This window comes from Ursus americanus, chromosome 9 (assembly GCF_024610735.1).
Source record: "Ursus americanus isolate L20-20 chromosome 9, mUrsAme1.1.p, whole genome shotgun sequence".
In the NCBI taxonomy this organism is placed as follows: domain Eukaryota; kingdom Metazoa; phylum Chordata; class Mammalia; order Carnivora; family Ursidae; genus Ursus; species Ursus americanus.
The window spans coordinates 73,028,442-73,045,111 of record NC_142135.1 but is presented as its reverse complement, the minus strand read 5'-3'; the positions used below and the strand labels follow the sequence as shown (position 1 = coordinate 73,045,111).

General features: G+C 36.5%; 1 protein-coding gene across 1 annotated transcript in view; it reads left to right on the top strand.

The window, feature by feature from the left end:
* The window catches only part of RP1 (RP1 axonemal microtubule associated), a 296,245-nt gene that overhangs the window by 31,419 nt on the left and 248,156 nt on the right, over positions 1–16,670 (top strand). Inside the window, exon 3 of the mRNA XM_087864419.1 lies at positions 5,013–5,176. Coding sequence (XP_087720545.1) covers positions 5,013–5,176 — 164 coding nt within the window. The remainder of the gene's footprint in view (positions 1–5,012; positions 5,177–16,670) is intronic.

Genomic DNA, 16,670 nt, shown 5'->3' with positions numbered 1-16,670 from the left:
TCTTATAGGTGAACAATGTTTTGTTTTGATTTGCCTATCTTTAATTATAAGGGAGGGTGAGCATATTTTCTGTTTCTTTGCTACTTCCGTGTGTGTGTGTGTGTGTGTGTGTGTATTTTAATGAATTGCTAAATTCATATTGTCTATTTTTCTATTGTGAAATTCATGTTTAGCTTTGTTTTATTGATTGTATGAGCTATTTGCAAATGAAAGATCTTAGTTCTTTTTCATCTGTGTGGCTTCCCCCCTCTCAACTTTATCAGTTTCAGTATGGCTTTTACAAGTTTTTATTTGATGTTTAAAACAATTAATTGTATTGAGGCATTTATATAAACAACATGCATGCATTTTAAGTCTACAGTGTGATGAGTTTTGACACTTGAACTTACCCTATAACTATCATTATATTAATAAAAATATAGAATAATTATATCATTCCAGATAGTTTCTTCATACTGTTTGCAGATAATTCTGTCACTTCTGGCCTTAGGAAAGAATTTATTTGCTTTTTGTTACTGCAAGTAAGTTTGTCTTTCATAAAAGTTCTTATGTGGAATCATATAGTGTATACTCTTTTGTGACTAGGATTTTGATCAGCATGAAGCTCAATATTGACTGAAATTTTTGTACCTGTAGTTTATGCCTTTTAGTTGCTGAGTTGTATGTATTTATCTAACACAAGTTGCTTATGTAGTTACTTTTTGCATTAGTTTCCTAGAGCTACTGTAACAAATTATGATAGACAGGGTGGCTTGAAAAAACAGGAATTTATTCTTTCATAGCTCTGGGGGCTAGAAGTCTGAACTCAAGATATTGGGAGTGTCATGCTCTATCTGATGGCTCTAGGGAAAAAGTTTTCCTTGCCTATTCTTAGTTTTTGATGGTTGAAGGCAGTCCTTGACATTCTTTTATTTGTAACTGGACATTTCTAAGCTTTGCCTGGCATTCTTCCTTCTTCTCCGTCTCTGTCTCTTTATCTCTTTTCCTCTTTTTATAAAAACACCAGTCATAATTAACTAAACCTACCCTAATCAAGTGTGACTTCATCTTAATTATAACTGCAATGACTGTTTCCAAATAAGGTCGCATTCATAGATACCAGGAATAAGGACTTCAACATTTATTTTTGGGGACACAATTCAACCCACAACAGTTCTCTGGTCCTAGAAAAATTATGTCCTTCACATGAGGGAAATGCATTTACCACACTCCAAAATTCCCTAAGTATTAACCATTCCAGAGTCAACTTTAAGTATAAAATATCATCTAAATGTAATCATCTCAAGAAGTTTGAAATTTCATCTTCGATTTCATTTAAGTCAGGAGTGGGTGAGACACTGGGTATAATCTGTTCTGGGCCAAAATTACTCTCCATCCACAGACCTGTCAAACTAGAAAAGAAGTTATCTGCTTCTAAAATGCAGTGGAGCAGGTATAGATAGATGCTCCCATTCCCAAAGGGAGAAATTAGAAGGAAAAATGGGGTCAAATCCCCAAGCAGGTCTGAAATCCAGCAGGGCAAATTCCATTAGATTTCAAAGCCTGAGAATAATCCTCTGTGGCTTACTGCTTTGTTCTCTGGGCCCTAGTAGGGAAGTAGCCCCATCTTCTTGGCCCCAGGATGGGGGTGTTGTGCTAGGGCAGTTATTCCATCCACTTTGGCCCTCAGAATCATTCTGTTTATTTCATTCCATCTCTGTCCTTTTCATCTGCTGGAATAAAATTACTGAAAAACTTGCTGGTCTTCTGTGGATGTAATGGGAATTCACATCATTAGGCACAAGAGTACCCTATAGAGTCTTCCTAGATGACTAATTTTTACTCCTGGCTTCTGCTGAGATAGTTGATTGGATCCATAAATCACATGCCTGATCTCTTTAGCAAACAGTTTTCCTGCTACATCCTAGGCTCTGTTTATAGAACATGGTATCTAGATAGGTTGAGAATTTTCCAAATTATTAAGTGCAAAATCCTTTTTGCTTAACAAGTCCTGCCTTGGTTTATCTCTCTCCTCTTGAATTTGACCATAAGCAGCAAGGGAAAACCAGGCCACACCTTCTACATTTTGATTGGAAATCTCGTCAGCTAAATTTCCAAGTTCATCATTCCAAGTTCTGTTTCTGCTACTGAGTAATACAGCACAATTCAGCCAAGTTCTCTGCCAGCTTCAAAATAAGAATACCCTTTACTCCAGTTTTCAATAACATGTTTCTCATTTCTGTCATTTTCAGTAATAAGTTTCTATCATGAATGGCTATTTAATTTTCCCAAGTGCTTTTTTTGGTCTAATGAGGTGGACAGATACATGTTCTCCTATTCTGTTAATATGATGATTACATTGATTGATTTCCAAATGTTAAAAAGCTTTGAGTTCTGGGATAAATCTGCAGGTTGTGGTTGACTTGATTTCCTAATTTTTTTTTGAGAATATTTTCATTTACATTCATGACAGTTATTGCTTTGTAGTTTTCTTATTATGCCTTTGTTTGTTTTTGGTATTAAAGTAATGCTTATCTTACATCATGAGTTGGGAACTATTTCAAAAGGTTTGTGTAGGATTGGTATTTTTTTAAATAAAGTTTTGGTAGAAAATTCACCATTTTGGCCTGCAGTTCTTTGTGAAAAGAAATTAACCATAAATTTATTATTTTTTGGAATATATAGGACTATTCAAATTGTATAGTTGTTCTATATCTGATATGGTATTTGAGTCTTTCTTCAAGTTATATATCCATTCCCTGCATCCTGTTTTTCTCCAGTCCATTTACTTACCCCTTCAGCCTACTCTTTTTCAAATTGGGGTCTAATGGGATATAAAGATTAAGAAGGTTTTTAGATTTTTATCTCCTCACCTTTTCTCTCCCATAATGTTGCTCAACAAGCTGAGTTAGGTGCCCTACAAATTCCTAAAATCTGTGTTACTCTTCTCTCGGCTTCTACTTTACAGAGATTATAGCATGAGTTTCTGTACCTTCTTTGTTTAATTTCTGCTATTTTTTTGCCAGTTTTTTAAATTAAAAAGTTATTTTTCATGTTTGTTTTGGTAGTTTCTCTGTGATCTGGTCTCTCTTCTCCAAAAATCTTACAATAAGAATGTTCTGATTTTTTCCCCTTTTTGTATGTTGGCCTTAGTACCTCATATAGATTAGAAACTGACAGAGGACAAAGACATCATTTTATGTTTTCCATCTATTCCTCCCCATGACATCAGACACCTAGTAATGATTCAATGACTTGTTGGCTATTGATTGAAGTGTAAGTTATAAACTTAAAGATGAATCTTGGCTCATGATCTTTACATTCTACTCCAGCTTTTACAACATCCCCTTCCAAGGTTAAGGTTTTAATGATTTAAAGAGGTGTAAAGACCTACGGTAAACTGACATCATATTTCATTATTTTCTTTTTTATTTCTATTCCTATACTTTTTATCCTTTTTCATCTTAGTTGTTGGAAAATGCAATTTCTTTCCCTATTGATTTGGTCCTTGTACATTTAGCAAGTATTGATTCTCCCCTGAACTGTTTTTGCTTGCATTTCTAAGAGAGTAGAAGCTGAAGAGCTTTATTTCATTTTATTCAAATAAGCACTAACATACTAGTCTACAAAACACAGCTAGAATTTTCCTAGTTCTTTAGTTTGTAATTGCAATTTAACTATTTTTGCCATTGTTAAAGATAGCGTATTTTCCTCTTTCAGTTTTTAAAAATGAGGTTTTTATTTACTAACTGATTGTCTACCAGGATGATTGGTAGCCTAACTTGGTTTTTTGCCATGTGTTAGAAAAATAAAGTAGAATTCCCTGTTTCAAAGTAGATTTTTAAACACATGCATTAATTTAACATATATTCATTGTACCATATAAATAAAACTTAAATTTAGGATTTCATTACTATTTGAATGATCAAAATGGGAAATAAACTTTAGTTTATTTATTTATCTTTTTAAATTTTTTTTATTACATTATGTTAGTCACCATACAGTACATCCCTGGTTTCTGATGCAAGGTTTGATGATTCATTAGTTGTGTATAACACCCAGTGCACCATGCAATATGTGCCCTCCTTACTACCCATCACCAGTCTATCCCATTCCCCCACCCCCTCCCCTCTGAAGCCCTCAGTTTATAACTTTAGTTTGGACATGGGAGAGAGAAAACCACAATTTAAAGAACAGAATGTAATTTAAATCCATAGTTCTGATGTTTTTGCCTCATATTCTTACTTCTTTTATATAATCGAGTATATTCCCTAATTTCACATTATTGCACTTTTCTCTTTGATGTTTTTTTTCCAGAGAAACCTAACAAAGTTAAATTGAAATCCTAGGAAGTAATATCATACCACTATCAGTGTGCTATAATGTTTAGTTAATCTCAGTTATATTCACCATGAGCCTATATTTTTTAGCACTGTTTATTTGTTGCTGGGATACAAAATTTATTTAACATTTGTGGAACTCAGTTACTTCATCTATTGATGAAGGATACTTAAAACAATAAGTGTAGAAATTGCCAGATGACTTCTCAAATCCCTTCTAATTTATCTGATTCCATTTTTTATGATTATATAAATTATTACATAATTTTTTACTTTGGAAAATAAATATCTAAACTCAGAAGATCTTAAAATGTATAATTCTGAATGCACATATTACATGGCAGAGCTAACAATATTGGAAATATATTGCCAAAATACAGGGAACTTTAGAGAAGTTATATAGCAACTCTCTTGGAGTCCAAGCATGACCAAGTATAACAGGATAATTGTATGTCTTTAACTTTATTATTAAAGATCTAGGAAATATTCTCACAGTTACATTGTAGGACATAGTAATTTTATTGGGTATTTTAAAAACCAAGTCTAAATCTTGTGTGATAGTACTTGCCAAAGGAGATGGCAAAGAGTAAGTTATGTCTTTCTGAACTCTCCTGGCTTTATGATGACCAGCTCTTCTGAGTCTTCTGTTTTTATAAGTTGCTTTAATGCTGTGTGTTATTTGTGCTTCTGTAGGTGGTAACTGGAAAGTTTCCATAATCACCGGTGACTTTCCAAATTCAGGGACCAGCTCACAGGTTTATATTATACTGTATGGACAACATAGAAGTTCAGCTCCTATATATCTTTATGGAACAGATGGATCTCAATTTCAGAATGGCCATGAAGACATATTTACTGTAAGTAATAAAACTGAGTGAAACCTGTTAATATAAGTGATACAGGTAGTTGGTACTTTGGAATGAATGCAATCTATCAAATTGGTGCTTTCCGTTATAACACCCACCACGTGTCCTGTAGAAGATCAATCAAAAGTAATTCGGCAGTTTTTGTTCATCCAGATTATACACAAGTAAAACTGCAATATGGTAAGAGACAATAGCTGGAGAGAAATACTAGATGGCCAGCTTCTGTTGTTTCTGTACTTGTGGCTGTCAGGAGCAAGGGCTTATGCCTTTTTGGCTGGGGCTCAAACAGATCAGGGTCAAAGTCAAAGTTGCAAAGGAAAAAGTACAATTATCAAATAAAGGAGAGCAATGAAGTCATAATTAAATTATTAGTTCATTACTAGACACACTGAAATCAAGATAAGGGAGAAACAGAGGCAGCAGGGGAGACCAGTATCAGACCAGTTGTTAAACTAAAGTCAGAAAGATTAGCAACCAAAGAAAAGATTTGAAATGAGTCAAGCACTTTGCACTTTATAGGTATTTAATAATATCTGTTGAATGAATGATTGGATGCATAGAGAGATTATTTTAGACTGGGTAGAAATAGAGAATAAAATCACAATCAGAAAAGAGTATCCTTAGGTATCTCAAATCATTATAGAATACTCATTTCCATGTGGTCCTGGGTGTTTGGTTTACTACAATCTGTGTACTCAGGTGACAGATGTCACGGGAGAGGCTGAATCATTTGGAACCAAACTAATAGTTTAGTTTGAACTATCCTTTCCATAGTTTCTATAGAGTCAATATTTAAAGAAACTCTTTCTTGTGTTGAAAGGCACTACAAGTAAAAAATGAAGATTTTATTATTATTTCGCATGTGTAAGAAATAGTTTTAGAAGTGACTACACCAAAAGAGTCTAAGTTGTTTCTGTTGTTGTTCTGCTATTATATTATTTCATGTGTACTTTTAAATCAAGTTATACATATGGTGTATTCAGGTAAATTATTCCGAATTCTGTAGTAACAAAGGAACAACTTTAACTCTTCATTCCTGTTTTCTTCTCCACAGGAAACCATTTTCATAGTTTGATGCTTCTTTCTTTCTCAGCACTGCCACCTACATTTCAGCTCTTTCTGTTGTCTTGTTCTTTCTTTCTTTCTTTCTTCTTTCTTTCTTTTTCTTTCTTTCTTTCCAAATGTTAAAAAGCTTTGAGTTCTTTCTTTCTTTCTTTCTTTCTTTCTTTCTTTCTTTCTTTCTTTCTTCTTTCTTTCTTTCTTTCTTTCTTTCTTCTTTCTTTCTTTCTTTCTTTCTTTCTTTCTTTCTTTCTTTTTCTTTCTTTTCTTTTTCTTCTTTCTTTCTTTCTTTCTTTCTTTCTTTCTTTCTTTCTTTCTTTCTTTCTTTCTTTCTTTCTTAGATTTTATTTATTTATTTGACAGAGATAGAGACAGCCAGCAAGAGAGGGAACACAAGCAGGGGGAGTGGGAGAGGAAGAAACAGGCTCCCAGAGGAGGAGCCTGATGTGGGGTTCGATCCCAGAACGCCGGGATCACGCCGTGAGGCAGACGCTTAACGACGGAGCCGCCCAGGCGCCCCTTGTTCTTTCTTTCTTGAGCCCTAGGACCTATACATTTGCATCTTGTTTGAAGAAGTGATGGCTTCTTTAAGTTTAGTAACTTGTTGATTTTGATCATAGTTTTCACTCATTCTGATGAATTGGTTTCTTGTAAGTATTCTTAGGTTCTTTTGCTTTTCCTTCTTTCCTTTTTCCTTATAGTTTTGTTGAACAGATATTTTCTCTTTCATTGTGGTAAAATCCAGAAAATAAAATTTACCATTTTAACCATTTAAAAGCTTGTCATTTAGTGGGAGGTAGTATATTCACAAGGTTGTTCAACCACTACCTAGTTCCAGAACATTTTAGTTACTCCAAAAGGAAACCTCATAATACAGCCTCTTCATTTCCTTTCCCCCAGCCCCTAGCAACCTCTTATCTACTTTCTGATTTTAAGGATTTGCCAATTCTGGATATTTCATGTAAATAGAATCATATATGGCCTTTTGTGTCTGTCCTCTTTCACTTAGCGTAATGTTTTCAGTGTTCATCCACGTTATAGCATGTATTAGTACTTCTTTCCTTTTTATGGCTGAGTAATATTTAATTGTATGGAAACACCACATTTTGTTTATGAATTCATCTGTTGTTGGATATTTGGGTTGTTTCTACCCTTTGGCTGTTGTGAATAGTGCTGCTATGAACATTTGTGTGTAAGTAATTTTTTATTTAACACCCGTTTTCATTTCTTTTGAGTATATATGTACTTAAAAGTGGAAATTCTGGGTCATATGGTAATTCTATGTTTAATGTTTTGAGGAACAGCCAAACTGTTTTTCACAGTGGCTCTATTATTTTATATTTCACCAGCAAAGTATGAGTGTTTCATTCTCCACATTCTCACTAACATTGTCGATTAGAAAAATTCTAGTTAAACCTCATGGGTAGGTGTGAAGTGGGATCTTATTTTCATTTTGATTTACATCTTCATAATTAATGATATTGAGTATCACTTTATGTACTGTATGCTATTCGTATATCTTTGGAAAAATATCTATTCAAATGCTTAATCCATTTTTAATGAGGTTGTTTTTCTTTTGTTGTTGAGTTGTAAGAGTTCTTTATATATTCTGAATACTAGACCCTCATCAAAAATAAGATTTGCAAATATTTTCTCTTATATTGTAGGTTGTCTTTTCACTCTTTTGGTAGTCTCCTTTGATGCTTAAGAATTTTAATTTTTAATAAATTTTTTAATTTAAATTCAATTTAGTTAACACATAATGTTTTATTAGTTTCCAGGGTAGAATTTAGTGATTCATCAGTTGCGTGTAACGCCCAGTGCTCATTACATCAAGTGCCCTCTTTATTTATTTTATTTTATTTAAAAAAATTTTTTTATTATGTTTCAAGTGCCCTCTTTAATGTCCATTACCCAAGAACCTCATCCCTCCACCCAAATCCCCTCCAGCAACCCTCAGTTAGTTCCTTGTAGTTAAGAGTCTCTTATGGTTTACCTCCCTCTCTGTTTTTATTTTTCCTTCCCTTCTCTATGTTCATCTGTTTCATTTCTTAAATTCCACATATGAGTGAAATCATATGGTATTTGTATTTCTCTGACTGACTGATTTCACTTGGCATAATACCCTCTAGTCCCATCCATGTCATTGTAAATTGATTTCTGCTCTAATCTTTATTATTTCTCTTCTCCTGCTGGGTTTAGGCTTTATTTTCTATTCTTTCTCCAGCTCCTTTAGGTAAAAGGTTAGTTTGTATATTTGAGACTTCTCTTGCTTCTTGAGCAAGGCCTGTATTGCTATATACTTCCCTCCTAGGATTGCCTTTGCTACATCCCAAAGGTTTTGAACTCTCATGTTTTCATTTTCATTTGCTTCCATGTATTTTTAAAATTATTTTTAAATTTCCTGGTTGACCCATTCATTCTTCAGTAGGATGTTCTTTAACCTCCATGTATTTGTGGTCTTTCCAAAATTTTTTTTGTGGTTAACTTGAAATTTCATAACATTGTGGTCTGAAAATATGTGTGGTATGATTTCAATATTTTTTTACTGGTTGAGTCCCGATTTGTGACCCCGAATGTGATCTGTTATGGAGAATGTTCCATGTGTACTTAAGAAGAACGTGTATTCTGCTGCTTTAGGATGAAATGCTCTGAATATATCTGTGAAGTCCATCTGTTCCAGGGTGTCATTGAAAGCTTTTGTTTCCTTGTTGATCTTCTGCTTAGAGGATCTGTCCATTGCTGTGTGTGGGGTGTTACTATCTTTACTGTTATTGTATTATTATCAATGAGTTTCTTTAATTTTGTTATTAATTGATTTATATATTAGGTGCTCCCAAGTTAGGGGCATAAATATTTACAGTTGTTAGATCTTCTTGTTGGATAGACCCCTTTAACATGACATAGTGTTCTTCTTCATCTCTTATTACAGTCTTTGGTTTAAAATAAAGTTTGTCTGATACAAGGATGGCTACCCCAGCTTTCTTTTGATATCCATCACTATGATAAATAGTTCTCCACCCTCTTACTTTTAATCTGAAGGTGTTTTTGGGTCTAAAATCACCTTTAAGCAGTATATTTGATGGGTCTTTTTTCTTTTATCCATTTTGATAGCCTATGTCTTTTGATTTGGGCTTGATTCCATTTACATTCAGAGTAATTATAGAAAGATATGAATTTAGTGCCATTGTATTACCTGTAAAGTCACAGTTTATGTAGATCGTGTCTGTTTCTTTCTAGTCGGTGTTAGTTTTGATCTCTCTCTCTCTGCTCAAAGGGTCCCCTTTAATATTTCTTGCAGGGCTGATTTAGTATTCATGAATTCCTTTAGTTTTTGTCTTGGAAGCTCTTTTTCTTTCCTTCTATTCCGAATGATAGCCTTGCTGGTTAAAGTATTTTTGGCTGCATATTTACCCCATTTACCATGTTGAATATATCATGTCAGTCCTACTGGCTTGCCAGGTCTCTGTGGACAGGTCTGCTGCTAGTCTTATGTGTCTACCATTGTAGATTAAAGACCTCTTGTCCCAAAGTACTTTCAGGATTTTCTCTTTATCTTTGAAATTTGCAAGCTTCACTATTATGTGTTGAGGTGACCTTTTTTGTTGATTTTTGAGGGGAGTTCTCTGTGCCTCTTGGACTTGAATGTCTGTTTCCTCCCCCAGATTAGGGAAATTCTCAGCTGTAATTTGTTCAAATAAGCCTTCTGCCCTCTTTTCCAGCTCTTCCTCTTCTGGGACTCCTATAATATAGATATTATTTCCCTTTATGGAATCGCTGAGTTCTCTAAGTCTACCTTCATAATCTAATAGTTTTTTTCCCCTCTTTTTTTCAGCTTTATTATTTTCCATAATTTTATCTTCTGTATCACTGATTTGCTCTTCTCCTTTGTTCATCCTCATTTTTATGGCCTCCACTTGGGACTGCATCTTGGTTATAGCATTTTTAATTTTGGCCTGACTAGATTTTAGTTCTTTTATTTCTACAGGAAGGGATTCTCTAGTATCTTCTATGCCTTTTTTCATGCCCAGCTAGCACATTAAAATTGTTGTTTTAGGGGCGCCTGGGTGGTGCAGTCATTAAGCGTCTGCCTCCGGCTCAGGGCATGATCCCAGTGGTCTGGGATCGAGCCCCACGTCAGGCTCCTCCCCTAGGAGCCTGCTACTTCCTCTCCCACTCCCTCTGCTTGTGTTCCCTCTCTCGCTGGCTGTCTCTCTCTGTCAAATAAATAAATAAAATCTTTAAAAAAATTGTTGCTTTAAATTCTAGTTCAGACATCTTGTATCCATATTGACTAAATCCCTGGCTACAGGTACTATCTCCTGTTCTTTCTTTTGGGATGAATTTCTCTGTCTTGTCATTTTTTTCCAGAAAAAAAAGTGGGGGAGAAAAAAGAAAAAAGAAAAAGCAAAACAAAAACAACAATCACAACAGTAACAGAAAACTTCAGGAAGTGTTTCTGGTGTATGCTGTATACATTCTGCTGTTGTTTTGTCTGCTCATTCCCACTGGTCTGTCTTCTACAGAGTTCATCCTTGCTTATAGTGGGAGTGTTTGGACCTTTAACTAGGTGTGCTTTGATTTGTTTGCTAAGATAAGCCTGGAAAAGAATAAAGAAGAAAAGAAGGAAAAAAAAGTAAGGAAAGAAGAAAAGAAAAAAGAAAGGAAGAAAGGAAGAAAGGAAGAAAGAAAGAAGCCAAGAAAGAAAGAAGCCTGATCTTAAAAATAAGAGAAAGAAATCAGCCAACAAACAAATGAACAAAAAATTACAAGCCCGATACCAAATACATACATACATACATATATGTGAATGATTAAAAAATAAAAAAATAAGAAATAGAAAAATTAAAAATCAAAAATTAAAAAAATTAAGGGGAAAAAAAAAGGAAATAAGCCAGGTCCTATTTCCATAAGAAGCTGATGTCTTGGGCCACTTTTTAATTACTAGACTTGATACATGTGGGGGGGTCTGCATTCGTCCTCTGAGTGAGAGGCCTGCTGGGCTAGCTCACAAACCGATTTGCCCTTGTAAAATGACCCTGCCAGGCACAGGGGGTGGGGTTTGATGTAGCGTTCTCCAGCTTCCACTGGAGGCAATGTGTTTCTGAAGTCCTCCTGTGTTGGTGGGTGGGGGGAGGGAGGGGTGGTGGAGGAGGAATATGGCATCGCCCCACCCTCTGGTCCCTGGGTACAGGAATTCCTGGTCACCACTGTTCAGGAGGAAAAGTGAACAATCTGTGTCTCAGGCTTTAGTCACTTCCCTGCCTTTAACCTGTCTGTTTCCTGACCATTGGTGCACCTGGCACCACAGATCTCCTGTATTTTATCTGTGGCCCGTGTCTCAGATTAAAAACTCCCAAGTTTTACAGGGTTTTGCAAGATGTGGACCCCTGCCCCTCTCCCAGAGGAAAGTGTCATAGTGTGCCCAGCACTGCCTTGTCCCAGAAGAGCAGTTGCATAGTGCGCACAAGGTGGCTAGAGTTTATTGTGACGCACATGGAAAAGCTGCAACCAGGTTCTGCCACCTGCGTGACTCAGTCCGTGACTCTGTTCTGTCCCAGAAAAGCAGTTGCACAGAAGCTTGAATCCATTGTTGCAGACAGTTAAAAGCAGTGGCCAGGTTATTTGCAGTCTGCCCGTGTCTCCGCTTTCTGCTCAGTTCTGTCCCAGAAAAGCAGCCACTCTGCGTGCGCTTGGTGGTTTAAGCTTATTGTGGCTTACAGTGAAAAGCTGCTACAAGGTTATCTGCCCTCTGTGCACACCTCTGTCTCTGCCGTTGAACACTGCTCAATGGCTTCCAGCTGGCCTTTTGTCCGTGGAGAGGCAAAATATGCTCTTCCAAATGTACTCAGGGAAGGGGAGTGATCTCTCCCAGTGTGACCCAGGGGACCTCTTCACTGAAGCTTATTCTGTGATCTCTACCTGCTCTCCTCTTTCCTGCTCTCTCCCTCTCCCTCACTTTGCTCTGTGAAAAGGGTTCCCTCCCCTTCGTGGCTCCATGACTTTCCTCTCCCCCAGTTTACGCCTTGGAAACTTGGATCTGCCATGCTGTCTCCTTCCAACTGTGCAGATTGTTTTCTTAATCCTCAGATCCTATTTATAATTTTTCAAAATAGTTGGATGTTGATCTGTCTGTGTTCAAGGCATGAGGCAAGCTCAGGGCCCCTCTACTACTCCACCATCTTAACTCCTCCCTCTATACCACCTCTTCTTTATCCATTCATCTATTGATGGACACTTGGGCTACTTCCATGTCTTGACTATTGTAAATAATGTTGCTGTAAATGTAGGGGTGCATATATCTTTTCAAATTAATGTTTTGGTATTCTTTGGGTAAACACCCAGTAGTAGAATTGCTGTATTGTATGATAATTCTATTTTTAAATTTTTAAAAGATTTTATTTATTTGAGATAGATTGGAAGAGCACAGAGGGAGAATGAGAGGGAGAAGCTGACTCCCCACTGAGCAGAGAGCCTGATGCAGGGCTTGATCCCAGGACCCTGAGCTGAAGGCAGATGCTTAACTGATGGAGCCACCCAGGCACTGCTCTGTTTTTAATTTTGAGGAACCTTCATCCTGTTTTCTATAGTGGCTGTCCCAATTTATGTTCCCATCAACAGTGCGTGAAGGTTTCTTATCCTTGTCAAAACTCGTTATTTGTGTTTTTCATTTTAGCCATTCTGATAGGTGTAAAGTGATATTGTGATTTTAATTTACAATTCCATGATGATTAGTGATGTTGAGGACTTTTTTATGTGTCTGTTGGCCATCATTATGTTTTCTTTGGAAAATGTCTATTCAGGTCTTCTGACCATTTTAAAATAAGATTATTTGTTTTTTTTTTTTTGGTGTTGAGTTGTGTAAGTTCTTTATATATTTTGAATATTAACATTATCATATATGTTATTTGTAAATATCTTCTCCCATTCAGTAGGCTTCCTTTTTGTTTTGTTGATAGTTTACTTTGCTGTGCAGAACCTTTTTATTATGGTCTAATTCTAATAGTTTATTTTTGCATTTGTTTCCCTTGTCTGAGAAGAGCTATCTAGAAGAATTTTCCTATGGCCAATGGCAGAGAAATTACTCCCTGTATTTTCTTTGAGGAGATTTGTGGTTTCAGGTTTCACATATAGGTTCCTAATCCATATTTATTTATTTGATAGAGAGACAGCCAGCGAGAGAGGGAACACAAGCAGAGGAGGTGGGAGAGGAAGAAGCAGGCTCCCAGCAGAGCAGGGAGCCTGATGTGGTGCTTGATCCCAGGACTCTGGGATCACGCCCTGAGCTGAAGGCAGACGCTTAACGACTGAGCCACCCAGGCGCCCCAGCTTCCTAATCCATTTTGAGTTTATTTTTGTGTATGGTGGAAGAAAGCAGTCTAATTTCATACTTTTGAATGTAGCCATCCATTTTCCCCAACACCATTTGTTTAAGAGACTGTCTTTCTTCATTTTATATTCTTGCTTCCTTTTCTGTAGATTAATTGACATATAATTCTGGCTTTATTTCTGGGCTGTCTCTTCTGTTTTGTTGATCTTTGTGTATATTTTTTGGTGCCAGTACCACGCTGCTTTGATTACCACAGCTTTGTAATTTGTCTTAGAATCTGGGATTGAGATTCCAGCTTTGTTCTTTGTCAAGACTGCTTTGGCTATTCACAGTCTTTTGTTCCAAACAAATTTTAGTATTATTGTAGTTTGGGAGAAAAATGTTGTTGGTTACCCAAAAACAGGGTCTGTTGGTTGCAGCATTAAGTTCACTTACATTTAAAGTAATCACCAATAGGTATGTACTTACTGTCATTTTGCCCATTGTTTCCTTGTTGTTTTTGTAGTTTTTCTGTGTTCCGTTTTTCTTTTCTTGCTCTCTTTCCTTGTGTTTTGATGACTTTCTTTAGTGCTGTATTTGGATTCCTTTCTATTTATTTTTTTGTGTGTCTACTATGGGTTTTTGTTTGTAGTTACTATGAAGTTTATATGTAACATCCTAGGTATATAGTTGTCTATTTAAGTTGATGTTTATGTAAGTTCAAACATTTTCTTAAAGCACTATATTCTCCCCACTGCCTTACTATTATTATAGATATATAGTTGTGGGTATATATAATTGATTTTTACTACTTTTTTCTTTTAACCTATATAGTGGCTTTATAAGTGGTTGATCTAGTACCTTTATTATATGTTTGCTTTTCTTTTCTGCTTAAAGAAGTCCCTTTAACCCTTCTTGTAAGACTGGTTTAGTGGTGAAGACTTGTAAGACTGGTTTAGAGGTGACTCCCTTACCTTTTGTTTATCTGGGAAACTCTTATTTCTCTTTCAATTCTGAATGATAACCTTGCTAGGTAGAGTATTCTTGATTGTAGGGCTTTTCTTTTCAGCACTTTGAATATATCAGTTCACTCCCTTATGGCCTAAAATGTGTCTAGTAAAAATTCAGCTGATAGTCCTATGGGGGTTCCCTTGTTATGTTACTAGTTTCTTTTCTCTTGCTGCTTTTAAGATTCTCTCTTTATCTTTAATTTTTGACATTTTAATTATTATGTATCTTGGTGTGGACCTCTTTGTGTTCATCTTGGGGCTCCCTGTATCTCCTGGACCTGGGTGTCTGTTTCCTTCCTCAGATTCAGCTGTTATTTCTTCAAATAAGTCATCTGCCCTTTTCTCTTTCTTTTTCTAAGACATCTGTAGTGCAAATGTTAGTACACTTGATGTTTTCCCAGAGGTCCCTTAAAATATCCTCCTTTCTTTCTTTCTTTTTTCTTCTTTCTTTCTTTCTTTCTTTCTTTCTTTCTTTCTTTCCTTTTCTTTCTTTCTTTCTTTTTCTTCTCTTTTTTATTATGTTTGGTTAGCCAAAATATAATACATCATTAGTTTTTGATAGTGTTCAGTGATTCATTAGTTGTGTATAACACCCAGTGCTCATCACAACAGGTGCCCTCCTTAATACCCATCACCCAGTTACCCCATTCCCACATCTCCCTCCCTTCTGTAACCCTCAGTTTGGTTTCTGGAGTCCAGAGTCTTTCATGGTTTGTTTGTCTCCCTCTCTGATTTCTTCCCATTCAGTCTTCCCTTCCTTCCCCTGTGGTCCTCTTCACTATTCCTTATGTTCCACAGATGAGTGAAACCATATGATAATTGTCTTTCTCTGCTTGACTTATTTCACTTTGCATACTCTCCAGATCCACCCATGTCGATGCAAATGGTAGGTCTTCATCTTTTAAAAAATTATTTTTTTCTTTCTGTTGTTCAGCTTGGGTGATTTCTACTATCCTGTCTTTCAGGTCACTGATTTGTTCTTCTGCATCATCTAATCTGCTTTTGATTCCCTCTAGTGCATTTTTTAATTTCAGTTATTTATTCTTTAGCTCTGATTGGTTCCTTTCTAAATTTTCTGTCTTATTATAGAAGTTCTCACTATGTTAATCCATTTTTCTCCTGAGTTCAGTGAGCATCTTTATGACTATTACTTGGAACTCTTTCTCAGGTAGATTGCTTATTTCAGTTTTGTTTTGCTCCTTTTCTGAGGTTTTATCTTGTTATTTCATATGTAACATATTCCTCCATCACCTCCTTTTGCCTGATTCTGTTTCTATATATTAGGTACATGAGCTATGTCTCCTGGTCTTGAAGGAGTAGCCTTATGTAGAAGGTGTCCTGTGGGGCTTAGAAGTGCAATACCCCCTGGTTACCAGAAATAGGTGCTCCAAGGGTATCTCCCGCATGTGCTGTGTGTGTACCCTTTTGCACAGCTGGGACATGACTGCTGTGGGCACACTGGTGGGTTGGACTGGCCTTTGGCATGGGTGGCTGAGAGGCCTGGAAACAGCTGCTGTGAGCATACTGGTCAGTGGGATCCACTTTGTGGGGGTTATGGTCCTAGCTGAGGCTACCTGTCAGGGGAGGTGAGGCAAAAGGCTCTTTGGAAGGGCATCTGCCAGGGGTTGCAGTTTGAGTGTGGTGGGTCTGCAGGAGAATGCCAGGGAGGGTGAGTAGTGCTAGTAAGGTAGATGGATAGTGTTAGAAATGGTGCCCATCAGGCCTGGATCTGCTAGTAGAAGAAGTATAAGAAAAATAGCACCAATCAGTGGTGCTGTTTCTGGAGAATGTTCCTACAGATCCCTACCTCTGTGGCACAGGCTCTAAAATTAGTCAATAAATATCTTTTACTTATGGTCCAGGCACTTTTTATCTGCTGCCTTTGTGCTGGGTCTTAGAGTAAGTGAGATTGGGCATCAGTATTTTAAGAGCAGAGTCTTGGTTTCTCCAGATTTCCCAGAGTTAAGCCCTATTGATATTCAAAGCTGAACATTATAGGGGCTTGTTTTCCTGGTGCAGGTCCCCAGGGCAGGGGTGCCTGATGTGGGGCTTGATCCTCTTATTCCTCAGGGATGACTTCCATGTTTGTGATATCCTTCCCATATGT